Below are 22,050 nucleotides of genomic sequence, written 5' to 3' on the forward strand. Positions count from 1 at the left end.
GGAAAATGGAGTATTTATTTGGCAACTGAATGAGTAAAGAAAGTTGTTTAACATTTCAAAATTTCATGATATGTATATGGGCAAGAAGCAAAAGTAACATAAACAAATGGTTAAATGTGGTATAATCTCTCTGTTTATCTTTTTTTTATATATATATTATTATTATTTTATTTAATAAAAATCTGTTCAATCTTTATTGTTTTATAGAGTAAAGTTAACTTTATTATCTTCATTGTGTACATGGAGTTACAAGCTCTCAACTCTTGCAAGTGATTTGATGAGGTAAGAGAGGGAGATAGCAAATGGGGTTGTAAGTTCCCCAATAATACAATTAAAAAAACCTTAAAAGGACATACCAAAGAAAAATAATCCATAACAAACCAACAAAAAGAGATGAAGGAAACATGAAGTAGTTTGTTTCTCTTTCCTCTTCCTTTTTTATATAACCCAACTTTTTAAAAACCAACTTAAAAGAAATTTAAATTGTGAGTTGCTTTCTTTTCCCCTTTCTCCTTTACAAACCAAACTCTCCCTTAAACCTTAACACAAAGCTTTAAATCCGATACACATGAAATTTAAACTCACGTACATATAGACGGTATTGTAAAATGAGTCGAATATAAAATCGGAATCAGTCAAATTCAACTTGTTACAAAAAAAATCCAAATGCAGCAACTAGGGAAGCAAAAGAGTTTGGGCTTTTGTCTAAACGTTGTGTATGAAACTATGAATGTATGAAACATTACTAGGGTTAACCATAAGCCGTATCCTTAACCTGAACCCCGTACTTTCTGTTCCCTTTCAAGCTTTTCTTCCCTCTTTAATGGCTGATTGACATTACCAAAACCCTCAATTACTCCTTTTTCTCCCTAATTTTATCCATTAATCTCTAGTTTTTCTTACTCGATTTTCGTCTTCAAGTGTTTCGATGATTTGAAGATTCAATTGATTTCGGTACGCTCTTTCTCTCTTTTTATTTGATGGTTATTTTTCAATTGATTTGATGATTTCTGGAATTTCTGAAATTGGGGTAAAAATGGTGAAATTTTGATTTTGTGGTCCTGAACTTTTGGTATGGATTCGAATCTTAGTATATACTGTGTTATATTCCGCTGATTTCATTTCTAGGTTTATTTTAATTTGTTTAAGGTTATGCAATTGCATTTGTGAATTTGTGAATTTTCGAATTTGCGAGTTTGATTTACATTTATTTATAGATTGGGATTTTTGAAGGGAAGGGGTTTTGGTTTGATCAATTAGAGATAGATGAACAAAAAACCTTAACATTCCTCAATGTTTAGATCTATTAGACTTGACTATAACTCAATTAGTAATAAATTTAACGATAATAACGAGCTAAATTTTATGTACTCATAACCGATCTGAGTTCGATTTGGTTAAAGCTTGGCTTGGGACGTTAATGAGATGTGCTAGGCATTGCCGAGCTTGGCATAAAAGCTCGCGAACTAGCTTAAATATATAAATTATATGGAATAGTTGAGCTATAATGAAAGCTGAGCTTGGCATAAAAGCTCATGAACTGGATTAAATATATCAATTGCATGGAATAGATAAGCATTGATGTATGATTAACAATGTTGATTTTGACACGATACTATAAGAATCTTAAAATTTTGGAAAATAAGTTAGAAATATTGTGACTTAAGTGAGTATATTATTTTACTTGTGTTTTGTTAGTGGAGCTCGTCTTGAGCTCAGGTTCAAATCAATTTCAATTTCAATTTCAAATTGAGTTGAGCCTAAAATTTCAATTTTGACTACCTGAAGTAAGTTGAGCTGAGCTATATCTGCTACAGTGCTACCCTTAGTTCAATCTCTACTTACCTTGTTAGGTTGTTACCACCCCTGATCCAACATCTTTGTATTGTCCAAGAATTGGACACAGCTATCTTACGTAACATTTATGTTTTTGTTGTAAATTAAGGTGTAACTTCTCAACTCTCAAGTAACATACCCAAATCAAAGTGTGAAGAGTGTGGCAATGCGACATGAGTACTTTCGATGTATAAAGAGTCGATAAACCTGGTTTTAGCATTGTCATCCTCAGCTAAGTGTTTGTGCATATGAAATATCCGTGTGTTTTTTAACATTCGTTGTAAATTAAGGTGTTTAACTTCCTAAGTAAACTTATAAATCTCAAAGCGTGAAGACTGCAACATTGGTTTGTTTAGGTGCAATTTAGAGTCAAGGTACCAAATTCTAATTTTTTCTTCCAAGGCAAAATGTTCGTACATCTTTTCGTCGTATAATAAGGTATCTGACTGACCAAAGTAACCATACTTGTCTGAAGTGTAAAGAATGCAACATGTGTACTTTAGGTGAAATTATCTATGTACCAGGTTTTGCTATTGTTATCCATAGTCAAATGTTTGTACTTAAAATTGGTTTACTTCTGTAATATTGGGACTTAAATAATGGAGAAGGCGTTCTCCACTCCGAAGGTTCAGATTGCTTTTGCATGCTTCTACATTTGCTTATATTTTTCTCTGTTTGTCTTTTTAGTAGAAGAACTCTTGGTTAGTCCTAATTTAGCTGCTTCTGATCTCTGTACATTATACATCAATTGATCTGAAAATCTCACTGTATTTCCCTTCCTAATTACACTTTGTTTCATGTTTCTTTGTTTGGATAGAGATTGTATGGTGGTAACTTGATATTCTTCCAAACTCAAGCAACTGTAATTAATAGGTGGAGGGATTCACCAAGTTTGGGCTGGCAATTTAAGCAAAATAGAATGCTGGATAAGTACCCTCTTCTTATGACAGAGCAAGCATTAGACTTTTGGCTGTCAAGTGAGATCTAGAATGGAGCAAACTGTTTCTGAAAGACCTTCGTATCAGGAGCAGCATATCAGCCAACTCCACACACAACCTAATGGTACAGTAAACAGCAATGGTGCTCATTTGGAACGGGATCCAGAAGAACGATGGTGCCCCAGGAGAATTGGTGGCGATCAATTAAGACATGATAAGGTTCAAATGCCTTTATGTCGTGACAACTTACGAGGCAACTGTACTCGTGGAGCATTTTGTAGATTTTTACACTCTGAATCTGATGAACATGATAAATCCAGGTTCTGTCAGAATGAGCCAGAAGAGTTGGGTGCTGTTTCAACCGTAGGAAACTCACAATTATATAGAACAAATGAAGAAGCTGGTTCCACAGCTAAATTTTCATCAAGAGGTTGCAGGAGCAGGTCTCCTTGCCGTAGATTTCAGAGTGGAAGGTGCTACCGTGGAGTATCTTGCCCATATTTGCACCCTGAAATGACCAGTTTTCATAATTCGAGAGTAGAGCAGCAGCAAGTAGACAGAGCAGTAAGAGATCCTGGTTTTGATGGAAGGAATAGAGACAACTTTGGAAGGATTTCTCTGGAGCACGTTGAAGCAAATAAGGAAACTAATTTTACGATCATGTCTTTTTCAAGAGAATGCAGGAGCAGATCTCCTTGTCAGCATTTCCTCAGAGGCAAATGTGATTTTGGAGCATCATGCAAACGTTGGCACCCAGTCAATACGCATGCCAGTTCCAGACATGATTTGAATACTCAACATCATCAAGGAATCACAGAAACTTTTAATTATCCTGGTTCTGGTGAGAGAAGTCGAGATGTCACTTTGAGGACATCTCAAGACCATGACGGAGAAAATATGCATAATCTTTTGAGAACTGGTACTTTTTCGAGGGAGTCCAGGGGAAATTCGCCCTGCCGAAATTACCTCAGGGGAAGATGTTATCGTGGATCATCTTGTTTACATTTGCACCCTGTTACTGTGTATGATAGACCGAGGTCTGATTCATGGAGTGCTGAACAACGTCAAGTAGTTTCTGGAACTTCAAGATCTCCACATTTCGTTGATGGCAGTAAAGCTACCAATTTTAGGATATCTCAAAATCACGATCACAATAACTATGCAAACCAACCATGTTGTGACACACATGCTTTCTGTGAGCAAAACAAAGCATGGTTGACAAAGGATGGCGTGCAGTTGGCTGGTAGCAGAGAAGAAATGGATGTAACTGCAAGAAGTTGGTCATATGAGAGGCAGAGAAACAGGTTGGCTGGTAATTTTGGTTGCGACAAGCCAATACGAGAGGTTTGCCTTCAGTTTACGAAGGGTAGATGTACCCGTGGAGAACTGTGCAGATATCTACATGGATTTCATGAATATGCTACTTCTACCTCTAACTGGAATGAAAAACCAAACACAGAAGCTGCTCGAGATTCTGGGTATTTTGGTGTGGCAAATCAATACACCAATACAACGATGGCTCAAGATCCTGCTGATTTCAAGAACTATCAAAGTTCGTTAGGTGAAAGCAGTCTAAAAACATCTGATGATTGGTTTGACATGCGACGTGTTGATGGGCTCAATTGTGAAGTTTCCGGAGAAAAAAATAGGAGTTTTTGTAATTCTGCTAAAGGACATGAGAATGTTAGTTTATGGAGTCGGCCATTCAAAAGGCAAAGAAGCAGGAGTAGGTCTCCCATCAACTTACAAGATGATTTTCATAGCCGGAAGTTTAGGAGATGCGATTCTCGGATTGACTTATATGGAGGTAGGTCCCACAATGTTGTGCAATTTCAGTATCCAGATCGTCGTTCTTACAGGTACGAGAAGCCTATGTATCACGTGACTGACCAACAGCGGACAAACGGTGAAGAAACTTCAGTGAACACTCGCTCTTGTGAACATAATGATTCCAAGCTGATGACACCTCAAACAGATGAAAAAGTGGTTACTCAAGGTTTGCAGCTTGAACAGCATGCCAATGGCGGTTGTGGTTCAAATATTGGGATTGAGGGGAAGAAAAATGAAGCTGATACTGCAAAATGTGCTTTACAACCTAGTCATGCTAACCAAATTGAAGAGATATTAGCAACAGACAGTGTTGCAGTAGATAGTTCAGAGGGGGCAGCTTCTAGTAGTCAGGATGCTCTGGAATTGGGCTCAACATATTCAGGTGGAAAGCACCTTGTTTCTCCATCGGCTACTGATCGGATGATGTTAGTACAAGAAGCCAATGTTGAAGCACCCATTGATTTAGGTCAGGAGGGTAAAGATGAAGCTGTTGAATTGACACCATCAATAAAAACCTATTGTAGGAAGAAGAGTAAAAAAAGGCAGCCTATATCTTGTGAAGAACCTACGAGAGAAGAGGGAATTGATGTCTCAAAACAGGGCATGGAATTCTGTTCTTTGGTAGACAGTTCATTGAGTAAGCCAAATATTGTGAATGTTTCTAGTGTTCCAGTTGATATGGAGATGAGTGCTTCCATAAATAATGGTTTGGAGAATGTGCTCATGCATGACCATCCAGTTAAAAAGAAGTTTAGGAAGAAGCGTAAAAAAAAGAGCCCTGATGCTTCATGTGAAGAAACCAGGAAGGGAGAGGTATGTAATGATTTGAAACTGGATACCCCTGTCTGTTCTTTGGTGAGGACTTCCTTGAGCAATCCAGAGATTGTGTCTGTATCTGATATTCCAGCTGATGTGAAGATGAGTGCTTCCAATAATAATGATTTGGAGAATGTGCTCGTGGATGAAGATACAGTCAAAAAGCAGGTAAAGAAGAAGATTAAAAAAGAGCAGGCAAAGAGGAATAAAAAAAAAGCGCTCTAAAATGGAAACAAGTGCATCTTGTGAAGAACCAATGAAAGAAGAGGTAGCTGATTCCTCAAAACAAGGGATGCAAATCAGTTCTCTGCTAGATACTTCTTTGAGTGATGCAAATACCTTGTCTTTATCTGGAGTTCCAGTTGAAATGGAGACAAGTGCTTCCAAAAATAATGATTTGGAGAATGTACTTATGCGTGACCAGCCAGTTAAAAAGAAAGTAAAGAAGCGTAAAAGAAAGAGACCTGATACATCTTGTGAAGAAACCATGGAGGTAGAGGTAACTGATGCCTCAAAATTGGGGACTCCTATCTGTTCTGTGGTAGAGACTTCTATTAGCAATCCAAATTTTGTGTCTGTATCTGGTGTTCCAGTTGATTTGAAGTTGAGCACTTCTAATAATAATGATTTGGAGAATGTGCTCATGGATGGCCATTCATTAAAAAAGAAGGCGAAGAAGAATAAAAAAAAGCGCTCTAAATCTGCAACTATTGAAGAACCCTTGGAAGGAGATGTAGCTGATTCCTCTAAACAAGTGATGCCAATCAATTCTTTGGTAGAGACTTCTTTGAGTATCCCAAATATCGTGTCTGTAACTGGTGTTCCAGTCGATAAGATTAATGCTTCAAAAAATAACCATTTAGAAAATGTGCCTGTGTGTGACAATCCTGTGAAACAGCAAGCTTTGCCATCGTCATTAAAAGGAGTAGCGCCTATTTGTAGAAGAAAGCTTCTTGTCCTTGATGTGAATGGGATACTGGTTGACATAGTTGTGGGTTATAGTCATCGATATAAGCCGGATACAAGGGTGGCAACAAAAGCAGGTCAAAGAGTTTTACCTAATCTCACTTATTCATCACCTTAATTTTGTGTTATTCTACTTATTTTGATTGATTTCATATTTATGTCTGACACTTTTCCGTTGTAATTCCAGTTTTCAAACGTCCTTTCTGCGATGAATTTCTGCAGTTCTGCTTTGAAAGATTTGATGTGGGCATTTGGTCATCAAGAACCAGGTAATTATCTCCATCAGTATCACTCATCTTTTGTGGATTATGAGGTTTTTTTCTCCTTGATTGAATCTGTTGCAAAGTATTCATTTGGTTTTCTCCAGTGTTGTATTCAGTGCCTTGTAATTTATAATCATATCTAATTTGACAAGGCTTAGTAGTTTATTAGATCCTCATCTGTAAAACTATCTATAATTTGAATTCAAAGGTATTTGTTTATGAAGTTTCAATAAATGTCTTTGTTATTGCCTTGTGTCTATGAAATTCAATGTAGCTATGCTGTTACAAATAGCTGTTGATTATTCTTGATGTGGCTGCTGTTATATCTGCCCAAGGAGTATATATTCTCATTCTTGTTTCTAGCAATAGTAATCTGATTGATTACCTTATGGATCTCTTATTTTTCTTGCAGGCAGAACTTGAAGAAGGTGGTAGACTTTCTCTTGGAGGATTCCAAGGATAGGTTACGTTTCTGTTGGGTAAGACATTAATATCCAACAATGGAGTTCCAACAATGGAGTTTATATATTTTATAATGATTTGCTTGTCTTTTCAATTAGTGTTCTATTTGTAAAATCTTGCCAATTTATGATAAAGTAAGATACTGTGTATAGATGCTACAATTCTGTTTCTGGTATTGTGACTGTTACTTTCTGTTCTACTCCATGATATATACGAGGGAAAACTATATTTAAGATATGCCATGAGAAATCCGAAGATGTGAAGGAAGCTTTTTTTAGTTAGTTGTTCCTCCTGAAGGAAGGAAAAATTGGCAAATTCTTCAGTGTGTGATAATTTAGAAAACAGCTTGCCTGTGACTCCTGACTAGTTGGGTGTAAGGTCATGCGCATTTACAACTTCTACCTATGACTAGCAGAATTTACAGTCCATACTGAAAGCTGCCGTGGTTGTGCTGCAGTGTCATGAAATCTGCTTTTTTTTTTTTTTTAACTTGATGTTAGAGACTGAACTTTACCACTTTTCTTTATATTTTTATGAGTTTATTTTTCAACATTTAGTTTAAGTGGTTGATTAGCTGCTTATGGGGGAATTTTTTTTATCTTAAGATGGATTTCTTGCTGAGAATAAGTTAAAACATACAGTTATTATTCTGAATCTGCTTAAGAGGCTGACTTCATTATGTCCAAATATTAGTGGCACATTGTTTTTCAAATAAAAAAGATTCTGCAATCTGTATGTTGTATCTTGATTCTAGTTTGATCTTGATACTTAATTCTCATTGTTACATTCTCTCACAATTATAGTTTTATACTTTTATGCCTTTTTCAATGCGGCCTTTGTAGTTTGGTTTCTGACTGACTAAGCGAGAAACTCTTTCCAGGACCAATCCCATTGTACTGCTACAGAATACAAAACCCTTGAAAACAGTGATAAGCCCCTTGTTCTAAAGGAACTTAAGTACCTGTGGTGGGACACCAAGGGGTCACACCTTCCTTGGAATGCTGGATATTATAATGAAACAAATACAGTATTGTTGGATGATTCACCATACAAGGCTTTACGGAATCCTGTAAGTGCTAAAGTATATACATTGTCTTCAAATATGTTCACAGAATAGGCTTTCATTGGATCAGTGTTTTATTCATCAATCATCGTCAGGTCACCTCTGATACTATTCTAATACTCTTTACCTTTTTTGGTACATCTGTTGTTCAGCCCAATACAGCCATATTTCCGCGTCCATACAGTTACAAGAATGCTGGTGATTATTCACTAGGTAATATTACCTCAACCTTTATAGAAACTGGATAGTATTTGTTTCAGTGTACTGCTTGATAATCATTTGACATGCTATATTATTGTTGGTCCACCTGGGTTGGATCTATATTTAGTGGTTGGTTTTATTTCAAATACACGTGTCAGCTCCTCTTGTTGGTTCTGTTCTGTTCTGTATTAATTAATACGAGTACATTTGCTGCCATTACCCCTTCAATTTTCGTATTTAAGGTAGAATTATCTGTACTCTATAGTATTGTGTAATGCTTGTTTCATGATTTGAAATTATGATAGGGCCTGGTGGTGATCTTCGTAAATATCTTGAAAGACTGGCAGAGGCTGAGAATGTCCAGAAATTCATCCAGGAAAATCCATTTGGTCAAAGGCCCATCTCCATTGCAAGCAGGTCTTGGAACTTTTATTCTAAAATTGTTGGTAATTATGGAAGGCAAGAAGAAAATTCAAATATTGCCCCTGGCTCATAGCACCATCTTGGTAGTAACATTCTGCTAAAAGCTGGTTGAATTTTTGTAAGATATTTGGCGCCTTCAGGGGCTGACAGACTTTAGTTTGTCATTTATTTGTTGCTGCCAGTTTGTTGAACATGTACCCTTAGTCCTTAGAGGCCTCACTCACATCTGAGCAGTGCTATTACTGCCTATTCTCGATGGTGGCCCTCATTTTTGTACTTTAGGTTTTATAGTCGTATTATTTTGTGACAGAAATGTACAAGTAAATCATAGATCATAGGCTTTTAATTTATTCTTTTAACTGGATCGTGATAAAAAGCTGTAATTCATTGTCAAAACGTATAATATGCTGCTAAGCCTCTTATTAAGAGAGCTGCCACGGAGTTGAACCGAACCTGTAATTTCAATGCGGCTGATTTTTTTTTCTCCCTATGTACTATTATAATGAGCTTACAGTTTGTACCTTCTTTTATAATGTCCTGCTGTCCTGTGCTGCAAACAAAGTCTAATTTGGTTGCACAGGTAACATGCCGGAATATTGCAGGCACAACGGCACAAACCGAAATCAAGTTTGCACATGGTTACTTTTGTTTGGATTGTTGTTAATCATGATTATGACAATAATTGTGTAATTATGATGGAAGTAGAATACCATAATGTATAAAATCCTGCTTGAAAGAGATGTAAAGTTTTCTCAGCAAATCAACTATATTATGAATCTTCCACCTTGATTTCCCTTCATGAAAATGACTAGTAATTTTGGACCATGCATATATATATATATATATATATATATATATATATATATATATATATATATATATATATATATATATTGTATACTACGGAGTATTTAATTACGAAATGCATAGTTTTGCGTATGGAATATGTGCATGAATGTTTCAACATGTTTGCCTTAAAAAATTATTATTGTGATCTTGTTTTCTTTTGGGGTTGTTAATTTTGCCAGCTGAGCTAATACTAAGCAATATGTCATATCGAACTACCCCTTTGATGTAGATGCTAGAGAAAGCTACATTCTTTACTAGTACTGCTGGAAAAAAAGTCTTTATTGGCTGTTAACTTCGATTTTTTGAGTTTCTCATGCCACCAAAAGCTTACCTCAGTTTTTATAGGTCTGTTCCATGGCGCGAACTGTTATGGGTGGGTCTGTGGAACGGGGCGGGTAAAAGGTCAATCCAGCCTGGTTCAATACGAACCGAACCTTATTTTAATATCATTGTATGCCTTCACCGAAAAAAAAAAAATATATATCATTGTATGCAAGTATTTGCTTTCATCGCATTCATTTTTTTTAAAAAAATTCCTAGAGTTCATGTATTTTTGAACCTCAAATTCAAAGAAAAAAAGCTAGACATCGAGGAGAATAAGAGGGAAGAAATGTATGCAAAGCACCTCCAAGTCCAAAACTCGACCCTCTTAGAGTCTTAGCTAAGTACTTAATAAGGTAACTTACAGTGGTTTATACAACTCTTATTTTCTTATTTTATATAAAGTGATCCGAAAATAACTAACCATTATTATTGTTTCTCTTACTTAAATAAATTATGATTGTTTTGTTTACAAACAATTTCAAATGCCATCATATAACTCCAACCCTTTCTATAATCTTAAACCTATGTAAGGGTCATATATGTGTTATCTTAATATTTTGGTTTTACTAGAAATTCTGGCACGCACTTTGAAAAAGAGTTTTTATAATTGGGCCTAATGAATTTATATGGTATTTTATTATAGTTATTTGCATATAGACGATAAATGTGTTAGATTTTGTAACCGTGCAACATTCTTAGAAACTTTAGTAGAGTTAATTTAAATTTAGTGAGGAAGTGACAAAAAGTATCAAATTCTAGAAAGGTAAATGTTTAGATTTTGAAATGCAAATGTTTGATATAATATCTTTTTTTTTTTTTTTTTTTTTTAATTTGAATGTTGATATACTACTACCTAGGAGTACTTATTAGGGAAATGTATTAATAATAAGAGAAAACAAATTTCTTAAACTTATAAATGGGGGCAAATATGTAAACAAACATTTTTATTTAAGAAAAAAAGAGCTTCTTAAACTTATAAATAGGGGTAAGTATGTAAACAAATATTTTAAGGGGTATAAATGTTTTCACACTATTCATAAGAGCTCTCTCATACATTATTATATTTATTTATGACTCATTACGATATTGATTAATTAGCAATTATGCTAAGGCATATCTATTTTTCTAGAAGTCATCTATCGTATATTCGTATAGCAATCATTGTTTTTTTTAAAAAAAAAAATAAAAATAAATAAGAGGTGCACAATAGTTAGAATAGTCTTCTCTCAAAACTATCGTCATCTGTCAATCATTCACCTAGCAACTCTATTGACTATTGTAAGTATAATACTATAGAATTATGCCATGCAGACAATGTAGTAGCAAGTTGCTAGTTGCTACTACAGCAAAGTTTCCTTATACTTGTATATGGCATTACTACTCCAGTACGTCTCAAGGTATGGTTGTGTAGCAAACTTTAGCTTTAAGAATCACTTGTTCTTGTAAAGGTTTAATCACTTAATTCTTTTAGGATATACAATAATTTTCTTTCTTGTGCAATGATTAGTTAATGTTTACAACTTTGTAAAAACTAAAAAAAGTTGCCTTTTACTGGGTTACCAATTATTTGACTGGATTTGGAAAGACTTGAAAGGATTAAATGATCACTCATTATTTGTGACATTGGGTTATTTGGATGATACAAATAAAAATATAAAATAATGAACTCTTTTCAAGTCTTTTTTGTGACACAAAATTCTTTTCAATTCACTAGCTATTTAATCATGCAATAATGATTTATGCCTATCTTATAATAATGAGATTAGTGGGGTAAAGCGGTTACAAAAGAAAGGTAGGCCATCATGTACCAATCAATGAGAAATAGGATAAGTTAAGTTCCCTTGCAATAAATAGAGATTTTGAGTTGGAATTAATCGTTCTAACATGTTATTTGACTAGTTGAACTCTTGCATATATACAGTATTCATCTTATTTGTGGTGATGTTTTCATGTTTAATTCATTTTTTTTAAGTCATACCATTACCTACCATTCTACCTCCCCTTGACTATTGAGTATTCACCCTTCGGCAAAGGGTTATTAAGAATTTTTTTTTTTGAGAGTCGCAAAAGACGGTTTATGTAGAGATTATATAACAAAGCCTAATACTTTACCGATAAAGAAAATTAAAATTAATGTATATATGATTATTTTATTAGTTATAAGATACATTTTACTCTACAACTATTATATTAGGAATTCATCTAAGCCCGACAAACCTGATCCAACCCGAATTGGTGACCCACTCTCAAATCTTGAATTGTATATAAATGAAATGACTTGTAATTGATTGGTGAAATTTACTTGATCTAATTCACAATCAAATAAAGTATAAGTTAAATTGATTTGCTCCTGTCAAAAAGTTAAATTGATTTGTTTTCCACAAATAACTAATTGGCGCAATAGATCCAAACTTGATCAAATACTTGAAAGAATAGTCTTCTCACTCAAATATTATCCATATGAGGATCTCTAATGGACAAACTCATATCGAACAATCCAATTACTACCTCTAATTCATCCAACCTTGATTTTTTGAATTTCTGTGAAAATTTTATCTGAAATAATTTATTAATACTTTTCTTTTAACAATACATACTTATAATAAGTTGTTTTTTTTTTTCGGCTTTACTCTATATTTTATTCTATGACTTTATTTAAAATGCTTGACCTTATATTAACTCATAAAGTAATCAAGTGGCAAGTTTCGAAAAAATAAAATTATATGGAGTAATATGGAACTGTTTATCCACATAAAATGGTTGAATAGTTGTTTTCAGTAGAACGTAAGCTAGGAAATGAGCCATTATATTTATGTATAAAAAACTCTCTTGTCAATTTAGTATCTAAAAAGAAAAAGAGAAAAATTGTAATGATATGGAATATTTGGTAAAAATAGTTTCAATTTTTACCCATTCTTAAATAATTTTAACTTTGGATTATTTGTAAATACTCCGAATTTTGGGGATTATTTGCTACCTTTGGACCTAGTTGATTGATAATCAGTTAAGTGAGTATTTTTTTTCTTCACTTTGATTTCGGTCAAAACCCCCCACCACCCTTTGCCTCCATCCCAACCACCGCCTCTCCCAGCACCACCCCTAAACCATCAACCCCTCTCCCTTTCCCCGACTTTTCCAACCATTGACAACCCCTATCCTCCCCACCCCTTTGCACCGAAAAGTGGAGAAATGTAAAAAAGGGAGAGGGGCGATGGTTAATGGCGAGGGGACAGTGTGGGGGTTGGGCAAGGGGAGGAGGTGGTGTCGGAGGCTGTGCAAGGGGAGGGGGAGGGATTGGAAAAGGGGAAAATAATGGTGGAAGAAGGGAAGGTTTTGTTGGTGGTTGTGGGGAGTAGGATGGCTGACGGTGGTGGAGGAAGGGAGGTGGTCACTGGATTTATTTATTTTTAATTTGTTTTTAAAATTTTTTTTTGACCAATCACGTCCGGACCAAATTATTTTGGGATTAAGGCTTTGTTGTTGTTGTTTTGACCAAACATGTGTTGCCACACAATGTGTCCCTAGAATTTGTTATAGTAGGTTGATGACCGGTTGGGACCCAAAGAAAGCGAATGACTCCTAAAGTTCGGATTATTTGAAAATAATCCAAAATTGATATTATTTAAAGCAAATGGTTCACAGTTGGAATATTTTTTACCAAATTTTCCTAATGAAATTTAGTAAGTCTTGTGTGTAACTATATATGTTATAAAAAAAGCTTTTATCATTCGTATAAGTAACATCATTTATTCATAAGAGTAGCCTTATTTTATTTATATGAATAATCCAAATTCATTATATGAGTAATATCAATTATTCCAAAAAAAAATGTAATCTCATTTGTTCATTTGAGTAACCCCTATTTTTTAAAGTTAATTTTGATTAAAAAAAAAATGACTCAACTTATATACTATAAGAGTAACCCCATTTATTCATCGTCGTAAACTTGTAATCCCATTATTCATTTAGAGAGAAACATTCAAATTTGGCTAAGCCTTAGTTCAGGCCAAAAAATTGGTGCCCAAACCTGCACTTTTGGTAGCGAGCTTTCGAGGCATTTGCGAGCTGGTCCAAAATAATTTTAAGTTGCTCAAAAAAAGAAAAGAAAAAAAAAACAGTTAGCTTAAGCCCCTACTGTAGACCCAATTTTTTATTTTTTTTGCCAAATCGGAGCATTTCTAAGGCTGGGGCGGATCAATCGTGATCACCTCTAGTATAAAACACTAATGGAGCATAAAGTAGCGTACTCTGTATATGAATCATGCAAAAGTTAAAGTGAGATCAGTGGCGGGGCTGGGCCGATGCAAGGTAGGCGACGGCTAAGGGCCCCGAAAATTAGTATATAATAATAATAATAATAACAATAATAATAATAATAATAGAAAAATTATTGTCTCTCTTGAAAGAAAGGGTTTATCTCCTTTGAAAGACAAAGTTTTTTCGATCTCTTTCGAAAGACAAGGTTTTATTTGCGCTTAATAGGGTCTCTAGTTGTGCAGGGCTACAATTGATTATGGTTCATATTCGGGTTACGAAATCAGCACAAGAATTTTCTTTCTCACAAAATTATGAAGCGGCGACAGATCCACTCAAAAAGTTGTATGAGACAAAGAATTGAGAATGCCTCGAAGTGTTATATCTATGTATTTGAATTCTTAGCCCTTCCCCAATTAATTCTTGTTTGATTTGGTTAAATCTGTTTTCATTATCGTTAATTGCCAAGTATAGATGTCGTATGGCTTTATTTAATGAAATTTAATGTCCTTTAGGGCTTCTTTCAAAACAAAATAATAATAATAATAATAATAATAATAATAATAATAATAATAATAATAATAATAATAATAATAATAATAATTGTAGAAAGCATAAGTGGATTATGGTTATGTCGTGCTAATTATATTCTCTAAACTAAATAAGTAAAAATAAGGTGAACAGAATAAACCCTTAATTTACATCTTTTTATATTCAAGTCAATAAAAACTATGTGCCATTCAATATGTAACACTTAAAAAAAACGAAGTGATAAGTTTTTAATAATATAAAAATAGAGCGAGTATAATAATTCGTACTCCATCCGTTTCATGATGATGTTCATATTTGGATTCTTTTGTGTAAATTAAGGTAAGGGAAAAATATTGAGATAAATTACATTTGCAATAACTTTTGTGTAAATTAAGGTAAGGAAGAATCTTGAGATAAATTACATTTGCAATAAAGTACATTGAAACCACTTACAATAATATTTTGAAATAAAGTACATTGAGACTATCTTTTTTGGATTGGGAGTTTGGGACCATTAAAACGAAGATAATATGAAAAAACAATGAGAATATGCAAGGAATTAAAACAAAAAGTAGAAATATCATTATGACACATCCGAAATAAAAAGTAAAAGCTTAATTATGGAACGGAAGGAGTAGTATATTTTATTTTTTCAATCAAACAAATACTTTTAGATATCTATTCCATAATCTTGTTCATTTTCGAGTGAGTTTCCTTCTCATAAAATAAAGAAACAAATAAAATAAAAAAGGTACACCCTACTAATTAAGATGTTTTATCACACACAAAGACACACTTTCTCTCTTCCAACTGACAGCTTCACATGCCCATGCAGGTACCTCTATGACCCCACCCATATAATCATCCCACATGGAAGAGATCATCTCTCTCCACAGATTCTTCTTCCTTCAGATAAATCCCATGCATTAGATTTCACTAATTTAATCCCTTTTTGTTTTTTCATAACTAAAGAAATTTCCCATTTTTATTTTTCAATTTATTTATCAAAGCCAATCACCTGCTCTGCACCACATGGGTAGAGGCAGAGTACTCTGTATTCCATATTCTCTGAATTAACAATTCTTCAATTCTTCATTTTCTGTCATTTTCTCTGTCTTTTGGTTGTCATTTATTTTTGTGTTCTGCGCAAATCAAACTCAAACATTTCTTCTTGGATCTGCAGTTATTCTTCCTTAAAGTTTTTATTTTGAGTTTGATTTTTCCTTGCATTCTAAGGGTTTTGATAGTTCTTCACTTAATGAGCTATAAGTCAAATTTCTGGGCTTTTTTTTAGATACCCAGTTGAGCTAATTGATTTTGCTCATCTGGGTATCTCTTATTTTCCTGTAATTTGTACTGGGTAGTTAAGTTTCAGGTCAAAAAACCCAGAAAATTGGTACAGTAAAAGCCTGCATTTGGTTGTTTTTTACACAAATTGGTAGGTGGAGACATTACTACTGGGGTTACTGAATTCTAGCTTGCTTAATTTTGAAGATAGATTAACTGATTTGTACTGATTTTGCTATTTTGGACTGGAAGGTTGGTAATGAAGAAGTGATTTCTAGGGTTTTAATTTTTGGGTGGTTGGAGGTTGAAATTCTGGCATTTTAATGATTAAAATCTGAATTTAAGAGTGTTAAATTTGGTTATTCAGGACAAATTTCAAGCTTAATTACTGAGGAGTAATAGTTTGTCCCCACTCCCAAATTCTGAGGGTCTGACATTTCTGTACTCAGATTAGAGGAGGTGGTGGGGTTTTTGATTTTGCTGAATTTGGAGGAAAATGGCATAAAACATTATCCTAAAGAATACAGGGAAAAGTATATCAAGGATTGGTTAGGGTATTTGGATTGTGTGTGATTTTGAAGAAGTGGTAGTTGTGTTTTGTATTTGTTTTTTGGGTGCCATGGCTGCAAAATTGTTGCATTCATTGGCAGATGAAAATCCAGATTTGCAGAAGCAAATTGGATGTATGACTGGAATTTTCCAAATCTTTGACCGCCAACAGCTCATCTCCGGGAGGCGGCCAAACCCACGGAGGCTCCTTCCTCCTCCTCTTCCTCCAGCAGGTAGTCTGTAATTGCATTTTGGTGTTGATTTGGATTTTTTTTAATTGTATCTTTGTCTCTTTCATTGCTATTTGTTAGATTGATTATGTCTTCTCTTATGTTGTATGCTCATTTATACTTCGTATAATTCTTCTTTATATTTGGTAACCTGCTGTCCTTTAATATTGTCTTGTTTTGGTTGTCATTATTGTTTGTGCCTATGGTTGGATTTTTGCAAATAGGACTTTTAGAAGTTAGAATGTCATAATTACTTGGATTCTACCTTCTGTTGATTTGGTGGTTTTTGCTATTACCCATACACAATCTTGAATTCTTGATGTAATTCGTTTCTCATATTAATTACTATTTACATTTTTTATATCACGGGTTCACGGCGAGGGTAGGGTGGAAGGATGGTGCTAATTTTGATAGATTGTATACCTGTGGTGTATCATCTACCCACCCTGCCTGCCCCCCTGCCAAATGCTCAATGCTGTACCATGTTTTAATCATCTATCGCCCTTTTCTACAGGCAATTCTGAATGTAGCAATGAAGACCTGGATGCTGATTCTAGTAATGCATACAATCGTGAAACACTGGTACTGGATATCAACTTGGCTACCTTTTCTATTATCTTTGTTAAATTTGTTTCATCTATGTGCAGTTTGTTATGTCTATGCTTAATTTTGTTCACGTGGTGGGTGTGCGACCTGTGCCACACGATTATTATAGATGAACAGAGATGCCAGTCTTAAAACTTAATCACGGTGAGGGAAATTGAATGATATAGTGTTATGATGAAGGGGTGGAACGTTTTAGATTTATACTCCTCAACAAGCTCCTTGAGATGGCAAATGCTTGAATTCATGATTAATCAACTTCAACAAAATATTATTAGCTGTGAATTTATCAAGTGCAGTTCATTATGTTGACACTTTGGAGTTTTAACACTACTTTACAATTAGCTTTGAGTATAGTCATCTGAGGATACTCAATGTAGGCTCCAATTTGCATTTGTTATCAATTTTTATCAATTAAGATTGAATAATTTAGCTTTGTGGTTGCAGGAAAAGAATCTAAACAAAAATGCAAATGAAAAACGAGGATCCACTGAATCATCAAGAGCCTCCTTTTCCTCTTCATCACGATCATCATCATTTTCCTCCCTAGATTGTGGCAGAACAGGACAACCAGAGCCGTCTTCCATGGATCGAATTATTTTTCCCGAGACTCCTTCAAGAGACCCTGTCATAAGCCAGACAAGTGCTAGTCCCAGGATGGGAAGGCTTTCTGTTGATATTCGGGATGTGGTTAAGGATTCAATGTACAGAGACTCTCGTGGTCTACCAGTTCAGACCACTGCTAAGGAGGATAGATCAGGCTGCAGTTTGAAACATGGTGATTCCCCAAGACCTCAGCAGTTGTCAAAATCAGTGGATGGATCATTAGGAGTTGGGATGAAGGGGAATAACATGACAGCTGACATTAAGGAATCTTTAAGAGTTCTTGCTAAACTTCGTGATGCTAGGTTGAACTATAATGAAAATGAACAACCGAGATTATCGCATGAGTCACAGGAAGAATCTTTCTTTCCAATACCAAGAGATGCTCCTAGATTTTCTTATGATGGGAGAGAGATAAATCGCAAGATTAAAGATCTTCCAAGGTTTTCTTTGGACAGTAGAGAAAGTTCAGCAAGGAGCTCCAATACTGATTCAAAATTAAGTAGCGACAGCTCTAATGAAAGAGCTAAAAATGCACTACAGCCATTAAATAATCAGTCACGTCCCTCTAGTGTGGTAGCTAAACTCATGGGCCTTGATTTGTTGCCCGATTCTAAACGTTCCAATGAAAGTCAATTGGGGCCAATAAAGATGTTCCTTGAAGACAATGGTCCCTCTTTAGCACCATTAAGAGTACCTGATGTAAGCCGGCCAGTTCGTCTTCCCAAATCGCCAAGGAGCACAAGGAAGGAGTCAACTTCACCAAGGTGGAAGAATTCTGATACAGTCATGAAACCGATTCCTACTTCGAAAATTCCTATTGAAACAGCACCGTGGAAGAATCTGGATGGAAGTCGAGCTTCTCCAAAGCAAGCTTCAAAACAAATAAAATCCTCACCGAGCACATCAAGCACTTCCCCTTCAGTTCTTGGTGAAATGGAGAAACGGTTGAAAGATATTGAGTTCAAACAATCTGGAAAGGATCTTCGAGCCCTAAAGCAGATACTGGAAGCAATGCAAGTAAAGGGTATATTGGAGGCCTCGAAAGATGAGTATTCTTTTAATTTGGGAAACAAGAGGGACCATGGCAATAGAATTGGTTCTGAGACGAATGCTGGGAGCTCCCATGACTTCCGCACTAATAGAGCTACTGCTTCCAAACAAAAGGGAAGTGGCACATCAAAAGCATTTGAATCCCCAATTGTTATTATGAAGCCTGCTAAGCTTGTCCAGAAATCTAGCATTCCTGCTTCCTCCATCATCCCGATTGATGGCTTGTCTTCTCTTCAAAGGCCCCAGAGCAGCGATGGTGCATCTCACAGGAAGAATTCAGTTGGTAGCAAAATACCCAAGGATCAGACTATTAAAGATAGTCGCATAAATCAGGCTGTTACTTCTGATAAGAAAATTAATAATAGAAACTTGAAAGTGGCTCCATCTTCATCAAGATCATCACAGATAGCCAAAGATAGTACTGCAAATTCATCAAAAAATTCGGGATCCATAAGCCCTAGATTGCAACAGAAGAAGCTGGAGCTTGACAAGAGATCCCGTCCTCCAACCCCACCTGCCGATTCAAACAAATCTAGAAGGCAACCTAGCAGGCAGACAACTGAATCTAGCTCCCCAGGTGGGAGACGCCGATTAACCAAGACCAGCAGTGTGCAGCAAATTGATGATCAATCAAGTGAAAAATGTAGCGAATCCAGGAATTTGTGCTGCCAAGAAGATAATGTATATGTGCAATCTGACGCCAATTTGGAGCCTAGAATGGATACAGAAAGCACCAGCACCAAGCAGCCTGTGGATGTAGCCGTCTTTCAGAGTCCTTCTGGGGATAAGTGTTGGGTTTCTGAAGAAATAAAGGAAGTAAGTTTTTTTTTTTTTTTTGATCTTTTTATGACCATGAGACGGCCTTTTTGGACCATTCTAATCTGCTGATCATTTGGCTAAGGATGTACATATATAATATGTTTCAGGACTTAAGCTTAAGGTTGATAGAAGAGAGCACGATGGAATATCCTGCTTTTGCCCCTGGACAGCCAAGTCCTGTTTCAGTGCTCGACTCTTCTGCATACATGGAAGGCTCTCCATCTCCTGTTAAACAAACTATAGATGCCTTCAAAGGTGAAGATTTATTCCTTTTAATGGTTTTTTTTTCCTTTTTAATTTTTTTTCTTTTTTCCATTGCCATATAAATACCTGCGAAGGTAAATTATGGGTTTCTAGCTGCTGCATCTATTGATGCTTGCAGCCAAAATTTTCTTGCCACTGTCCTTTTGTAGTTTTGATTCAGTAGGTTTACTCATTGTCAAATACTCACATTCCTTTTTCTAGGAGGCCTGAGATGGTAGTTTCTGCATTGAGGTGCATAGGATTTGCCAGCATATTTTTGTTATACTGCAATTATAACCTTTTATGAAGACTCAGAATTCACTTAAATGAATAAAGATGATTACATAGTAACGATGAACTTTGTATGGCATTAAAACAGGATCTTTGTCATGCTTGAAATTGGTTTAAATGTTATGCTAATTGTAATATCTGGACAGAAATGTATTTTTTTGTGTTTTTTGCTTAATTCTGACATGACTTGTATAAAACAACCCACCCAAAAGGGCCAAAATAACTTATCTCTAGCTGAAAGGTAATGCTTTTATTATTTATATTAACTTAAATAAAACAACAAAAGTTAGCCATAAAACAGATATATGACTATATGAGGGCACGTTAGAGATATATGCAAAAGTAGAGGATCACTTTAGAATATGAGCAAAAAAATTTCCACCGTATGGAAAGTGCAAGAATTAGAAGCCACCGAGTGAAATTCCACCCCCCACCCCACCCCCCACTTTTTTTTGGTAAATTCCTATATAATTTATTTTTTTAAAAATTTTTCTCCTACAACCCACTGATTGGTTCCCTGTGTTCATGGCACAAATGTAGTTGCTGAATCAAATGATGCTGAGACAGAGTTGTGGAGTACCGTAGATGAGATTTCTACTCAGAACACAGTTTTGGAGCTTCCTTCTGAGATTAGTCGTAAGAAATTACAGAGCATTGACAACTTGGTTCAGAAGCTCAGACGATTGAACTCAACTCATGATGAAGCCCAGACAGATTACATTGCCTCACTGTGTGAGAACACTAATCCAGACCACAGATACATATCTGAGATACTCTTGGCTTCAGGTCTCCTACTCAGAGAACTTAGTTCGGGTTTCACAGCCTTCCAACTCCACCCATCTGGCCATCCTATCAACCCAGAACTGTTTTATGTTTTAGAGCAGACAAAAGCAAGCAGTTTGCTTGCCAAAGGAGGGAATGTTGATGAGGTTTCTCTCAGCAAAACCAAGCCTGAAAAATTTCACCGCAAACTCATATTTGATGCTGTGAATGAAATTCTCACCGGAAAGTTGGCCATTATGGGCCAACCTAGTGAGCCTTGGTTGAAGCCTGCAAAACTTGCTAAGAAGACCCTTAATGCTCAGAAGCTTCTGAGAGAGTTGTGCTCCGAGATAGAATTGCTTCAAGTTAAAAAGCAGGATCTCAGTTTAGAGGAGGAGGAGGATGGGTTGAAATGCATCTTGTGGGAGGATGTTATGCATAGATCAGATAGTTGGACGGATTTCCGAGGTGAATTTTCCAATGTTGTCCTCGATATAGAGCGATCCATATTCAAAGACTTGGTAAATGAGATCGTTATTGGTGAGTCAGCTTGCCATCGACGTAAGCCTAATAGGCGATGCAGGCAACTTTTTTCCTAGTAACAACCCTTTTTTTTTTTTTTTTTACTTTTCGTCTTACCCCTGAATGTTTACCTTACCCTTTTGATGCTTCTATCATCATGATTAATTTTTTTTATTTTTTTATTTTATGTATAAGGCGTAAACTAAGAAAGCCACGGATAGGAACTAAAATACTTGTTTCATTAACACCTCATGTTCTTCAGCGGATTGTATAGAGTATCTAATGTTAATAAATTATATTACAGCACAAAGTTTCTTCAGAATCAGTCTATT

General features: G+C 35.4%; 3 protein-coding genes across 3 annotated transcripts; all 3 read left to right on the forward strand.

The window, feature by feature from the left end:
• Window positions 1–580: 580 nt before the first annotated feature.
• LOC110726314 lies at window positions 581–5,681 on the forward strand. Its single transcript, XM_021905768.1, has 2 exons — window positions 581–954; window positions 2,654–5,681. The coding sequence occupies exon 2, from the start codon at window positions 2,826–2,828 to the stop codon at window positions 5,643–5,645; it is 2,820 nt and encodes a 939-aa protein (XP_021761460.1). The 5' UTR covers window positions 581–954; window positions 2,654–2,825; the 3' UTR covers window positions 5,646–5,681.
• On the forward strand, window positions 5,612–9,281 carry LOC110726316. The gene is made up of 6 exons (XM_021905769.1): window positions 5,612–6,463; window positions 6,574–6,655; window positions 7,062–7,128; window positions 7,992–8,180; window positions 8,327–8,387; window positions 8,681–9,281. The coding sequence occupies exons 1-6, from the start codon at window positions 5,647–5,649 to the stop codon at window positions 8,869–8,871; spliced, it is 1,407 nt and encodes a 468-aa protein (XP_021761461.1). The 5' UTR covers window positions 5,612–5,646; the 3' UTR covers window positions 8,872–9,281.
• Window positions 9,282–15,252: 5,971 nt separating this feature from the next.
• Window positions 15,253–22,037, forward strand: LOC110726317 (protein LONGIFOLIA 1-like). The gene is made up of 5 exons (XM_021905770.1): window positions 15,253–16,825; window positions 17,337–17,404; window positions 17,873–19,897; window positions 20,008–20,155; window positions 20,975–22,037. Exons 1-5 carry the CDS (start codon window positions 16,663–16,665, stop codon window positions 21,793–21,795), a joined length of 3,225 nt encoding a protein of 1,074 aa, XP_021761462.1. The 5' UTR covers window positions 15,253–16,662; the 3' UTR covers window positions 21,796–22,037.
• The last annotated feature ends 13 nt before the right edge of the window (window positions 22,038–22,050 follow it).

This window comes from Chenopodium quinoa, unplaced genomic scaffold (genome assembly GCF_001683475.1).
Source record: "Chenopodium quinoa cultivar QQ74 unplaced genomic scaffold, ASM168347v1, whole genome shotgun sequence".
Taxonomy (NCBI): domain Eukaryota; kingdom Viridiplantae; phylum Streptophyta; class Magnoliopsida; order Caryophyllales; family Amaranthaceae; genus Chenopodium; species Chenopodium quinoa.